Source organism: Pteropus vampyrus, unplaced genomic scaffold, assembly GCF_000151845.1.
Source record: "Pteropus vampyrus isolate Shadow unplaced genomic scaffold, Pvam_2.0 Scaffold304, whole genome shotgun sequence".
Taxonomy (NCBI): domain Eukaryota; kingdom Metazoa; phylum Chordata; class Mammalia; order Chiroptera; family Pteropodidae; genus Pteropus; species Pteropus vampyrus.
The window spans coordinates 571,185-576,044 of NW_011889085.1; the positions used below are offsets into that span (position 1 = coordinate 571,185).

The 4,860-nt window shown below is 67.0% G+C and overlaps 1 protein-coding gene across 1 annotated transcript in view; it reads left to right on the forward strand.

The window, feature by feature from the left end:
• LOC105303426 overlaps positions 1 to 4,860 on the forward strand; it is a 63,183-nt gene that overhangs the window by 45,447 nt on the left and 12,876 nt on the right. Inside the window, exon 8 of the mRNA XM_023521501.1 lies at positions 4,140 to 4,312. Coding sequence (XP_023377269.1) covers positions 4,140 to 4,312 — 173 coding nt within the window. The remainder of the gene's footprint in view (positions 1 to 4,139; positions 4,313 to 4,860) is intronic.

Consider the following 4,860-nt stretch of genomic DNA (forward strand, 5'->3'; position numbering starts at 1 on the left):
GCGGTCTGGCTTGGCGGCGTCAGTAGCTAAGGGGGTGAGGACAGCAAGGGGGCCCCTTCGGGCGGGGAGTTGGGGGAGGGCTGGACAGGTGGCCCGTGCCCCAGCGTTGGAGTCCGCTGGGCCAGACGGACCCGGCCAGGTCCATGCCCGCATTGGGGCAAGTCACCGGGCAGAGCTGTCCTTGCCAGAGCTCCCTTGGGGAAGCCGCGCCGGGGCCAGGTTGGCTGCAGCTCGGGTCTTGAAAAGACCTTGGACCCGCCTGCCCGCCCTGGGCCAGAGGCGCAGGCCTCCCCGTGCCTCTTGCAGCCACGTTCGAGAGAGCGGGTCGCTGGGCACTGCTTGCCCGTGATGTGAGCGTGCGCGAGGCTGGGGGGTTTGCAGGCGCTCCCCAAACAGCAGCAGAGACGAGTGTCGTTGGTGGCCTCTTGTGTTTGGGGGAGACCATTGCTCTTTGCCAAGTAACAGAGTTCCTCTCCAGTTAAAGGCCGTGTGGCTGCCCCCCGTGTGGTGCTGACAGCAAGCAGCACCAAGCCTGCGGCTGCAGCAGACGCCCCCCGCCACACACAGTGCTTCTAGAAGCTTCTCCATCGAATACGGATCTGTTCCGCAGCCGTGATGCGTTCCTCTTCTGGCCTATCAGTTGCCAAGCGATTATTATTTGTCCACGAGTGGGCTTGCTGCATATTCACAGCGAATGTCACCAGACCCATTTGATTCGAAGTCACTGCTCGGTAGTAGAGAAGCTGTTTCTGAGTACAGTCTGCACAGGAAGTGTGGTGGTGGCCGCTCCGTCACAAAGCCAGGGACCTGTGACTTCTCACGCTTCTCGTGTCACAGTGACACCCTGAGAGTCTGTCAGCAGCACGCCACTGCCCTGGCCCTCTCCTCGGAGATGTGACCTAGAGCAGGGCAGGCCAGGGTGTGGGGTCGCGGGCCCCTTCACGGGCCTCAGCCTGGCCACGCCCGCGGGCCAGGCGCCCTTAGCCTGCGCCCCGCATCTGTTGGTAGGAGTTGCCGTGCCCCGGTCGCCTCTCGGTCGGGCCGTGACATGCTCGAAAGACCACCTTAGTGCACCCGTGTCCCACGCTGGGGAGAGGACTTTGAGTCGCAGACTTCCACAGGCTTAATTCAGCTCAGAGAGGACCGCGAGGCCACCAGTCAGCCCCTGACGGGCTCCTCTACCTCCCTGTGTCCCGAGGGCAGACTCCGGCCACCGTCAGTTGCATCTTTCTTTGCTGCCAGGAGGTGGCAGAGGTGTCCTGCACTTCTTAACAGTGTTCGGCCCCGGGCCTCCCCACCGCCGCCACCCGCACCCCGTCCCATGTCATGGTGGGTGGTGCTGTGGCCTCACACTGGGGCGTACCCCCCTCTCCTCTGGGTGCATCCACGTCCCCCTGGTGGCTCCGGGGAAGAGCTGAGGATGATGAGTTTCTTGCAAACACGTGCATCCTGGGGCCCTTGTTACTTACACCCCCACCCACCCGCAGGGGCCAGTCTGGCCCTGCTGTTGCTGGCCCCGGCCTGAGACCTCCTCGGCGTGGCCTGGCTCGGTCTCAGACCTTACGCTCTCCTGGCGTCTCTCCGTGTTGTCAGGGCTGGTCTGGCAGGGCCGCCTTGGTCCTGGAGGTACGGGGCAGAGGTGCTGCTGGCCAGCTGCCCACGGTTCCAGGTTAGATGTAGTGCAGACACCCAGCCCCGACCCTGCCCCCCGCCCCCCGACCTGGCATGGGGCTGGCCCGGCTGCGCCTGCTTCCTGCTTTTAAATGACCAGATGCTGGGGAGTGTGGCTGGGGGAGTGGCGAGCCTCGAGCCAGTGCTGGGACGTGGCGGTGTCTGTGTGGCCGCAGGCTGTCGCTCTGAGCCTGTGGCTAGTGGGCCGCAGTCGCGTCGGGCCCTCTCTGTCCTGGGTGCCAGCTCCCAGCGATCGCCTGGACAGCCTGGGTGCTGCCGAGCACCGCCTGCACTCCGAGCTCCCTCCTCCACCGGCTGCCACTGCGCTCCTTGTGCAATAAGTGACGGTCACTGAAACTTCACGTTGGAGGTGTGGCCGGCAGAGGCCCTAGACCGAGCATGTGTCCTTGCAGCTGTCCCAGGTGCCAGCACCCTGGCCCCTGCCACGCCCCCGCCTGCGCATGTGGCCGGCACCGGGTCCAGTGTGGGAGGGGGCGCACTGCTCTGGTTCTCTGCCCCACGTGCCTGTGCTCCTCACTTCAGCCTGGCCCTGCCCCCACTTCCGATGGAGGAGCCGGAGTCCAGGCAAGTGGGCCGTGGGTGGCGGGCAGCGGGCGGCGGGCAGCAGTCTGGGGCACTGGACGGGCTGAGGGCGGGAGTCCATTTCGGGTGGCCTGGAGCCGGGGGGTGCAGGGTGGAACTGCAGCTGGACACTGCACTCCTGAGTGGCCTTCACGACAGCCTGTGACCAGGCCGGTCGTGGCCAAGGCACTCACGCTCCGACCCAGAGAGTGCGGCCGCGCCTCCCAGAGGCCAACGCGGCCTGCGGCCGTGGAGGCGTCTGGGGTCCTGAGGCGGGCGCTGGGCACAATAAACACGTCCCTCTGCGGCGCGGTGTGCTGGGGCGGGCTCTCGGCTCCCTCTGCGGGCTGCACGCGTGGGGACAGACAGGCTCTTTGTTGCCGGGGGCCGGCCACGCAGCGTCCACTCAGCCTAGGGCGGGGTTCACGGGCACAGACTGTCTCAGCTGTATGGAGCCCGACGCACTGTGGCCCCTGCAAAGGCGGACGGCTCGTGGGTGCTGGCCGGGGGCAGCGGCAGCAAGTGCTTGGGGTTCCCGGGGTCTGGAACGGCTGCGGTGCTGCACCCGTATCTGCAAAGCAGCGTGTGGCCCGGGCCGGCCTGCAGGGCAGCTCCCGCCTCTTCCTCCTCGCCCGGGGACTGCAGGCTCCGTCCCCCGGACATGGAGCCGTAGGTGGCTCTCTTGGTTGAGAGATGGGGACAGTGAGGTCCAGGCCGAAGCGAGGTGGCTGCACTGGCAGAGGGAGGACCTCTGGCTCGTGGCCCCGCTCCTGCTGGCCTGATCTGCTGGGTGTGCAGACGGGGTGTGTGGGCCGAGCGTGGGAGCCGAGCACGGAGCCCCCGCAGGCGCAGTGAGGGTGCCGGCTCCCCGGTCTGTGCGCCTCAGAAAGGCGACGCTTCCGTCTGCTCAGCAGCTCTCTTGACCATCCCCCGCTTGGAACGAGTGGCCTTAGTTGCGGGTGGAAGGTCCAGGCTGCTCCTCCTGTCCCTCAGAACCAGCAGGGCCCAGGGACTCTCGGGAGAAGTGTCTCTGTGCTCCGTTTCCAAGGCGGATAAAGCCTGATAGCCACCCACCCCCGGCATCACCCCGCCCCGTTCTCGCCCGCCTGGGTCTCTCTTTGCTGACCTGGGCAGCAGGTGAGGCCGGCGTCTGACCAGCTTCATCTGGGCCCTTAGCAGCGCCTCGCAGTGGACAGACTCACTCCAGGTCCCCTGGCCCCCTCGGAGCACTCATGCACGTGGCAGCCTGTCTCCTCAGTGGCTCCACTTAGAAGCAGGGCCCACCCAAGGTCGGTCCTCAAGTTCATGGAGCAGGCAGCCGCCTGCTCTGGATCTTCAGCCACACTCCATTTTTGGTCCAGGAAAACCCTCCTTCCCACAGGCTGCCCTGGAGCAGGCCACCAAGTTCCCTCGCCCCCTTCTGGAATGCCCCCAGAAGCCCCTTCTGCACCTCTAAGGTCACACGTGTGTGAACAGTGTTCCTGCCTGTGGCGTAGCGTCTCTAGGCCAGGGTCTTCCCACTGAGGTCATCCCCACACCCGGTCACACCCGAATTGCAGATGGAGAACCCGGCGGGTCGGGGGCCCAGTCCCAGGTGCCATGGGGGTAAGAAAGGCACAGGGGTCAGGGCCCAAAGCCGACACCCACAGACGAGCACGCAGGGCTTCGTGACGACTGCTCCCTTGTTTAGAAAAGGCGCGCGCATCTCCAACTCCTCGGTGTGTCCAGGGGAGGAAAGGTGGTCCAGGGGCTCAGTGTCCCTGCTCTGAGCTGGCCCGCCCGTGTGTCCGGGCCTGAACGCGGAAGGCGCCTCTGTCGGGCGTCCGCCCGCGACTGCCGTTGGCCCTGACTGTGGGTGCCTCACCCCGTCTCCCCGCCACCCACAGGTCCCCCTGCCGATCGGCGCCTCACCCCGTCTCCCCGCCCCCCGCAGGTCCACCTGCTGAAGGAGCAGCTGGCGGCCGAGGCGGCGGCGCGGCTGGAGGCGCAGGCCCGCGTGCACCAGCTGCTGCTGCAGAACCGCGACGCGCTGCAGCACGTCTCCCTGCTGGTCGGCCAGGTGCGGGAGCTGGAGCGGAGGCTGTCGGGACAGAGCACCAGTAAGCCCGGCCGCCCGGCCCCGCCACCCCACGGACTCCCCCCGCGCTCAGGTGCCTCACGGCCCCCGACCTGCCCCACTGTCTCACAGGAGTCAAGGCCGCTTGTTTGTCCTGTCCGCACACTCCGTGGGGCACACACAGCGGGGCCAGAGGAGCCTTGGCTGTCTACTAGTCTAGTGCCCGGACGGGACCTCGAGTGTCACCGCCACATGTCCCTTCATCTCCCTGTGGGGACGCGTGCCGTCCCGAGGCCACCCAGACTCCCAGTGTGCCCACTGCAGGTCGTGCTCTGCTGAGCTCTGCCGGGGCCTGGCCGCTCGCGGGCTGCCCTCTGCCCTGTGCATTTCACGGCCCCGCGGCACACTAGAGGCTGCTGGCCTCCTGATGGCTGCGCGGTGGCTAAGGCAGAGGGGCCACTGGCCGGCCCCCGTGCTGCTGAGTGCACAGGTTCCTGGCCGCGGCCTCCGTGCCCAGCTGTCTCCAGCCAGACTGGGTTGAGCCAGAAGGC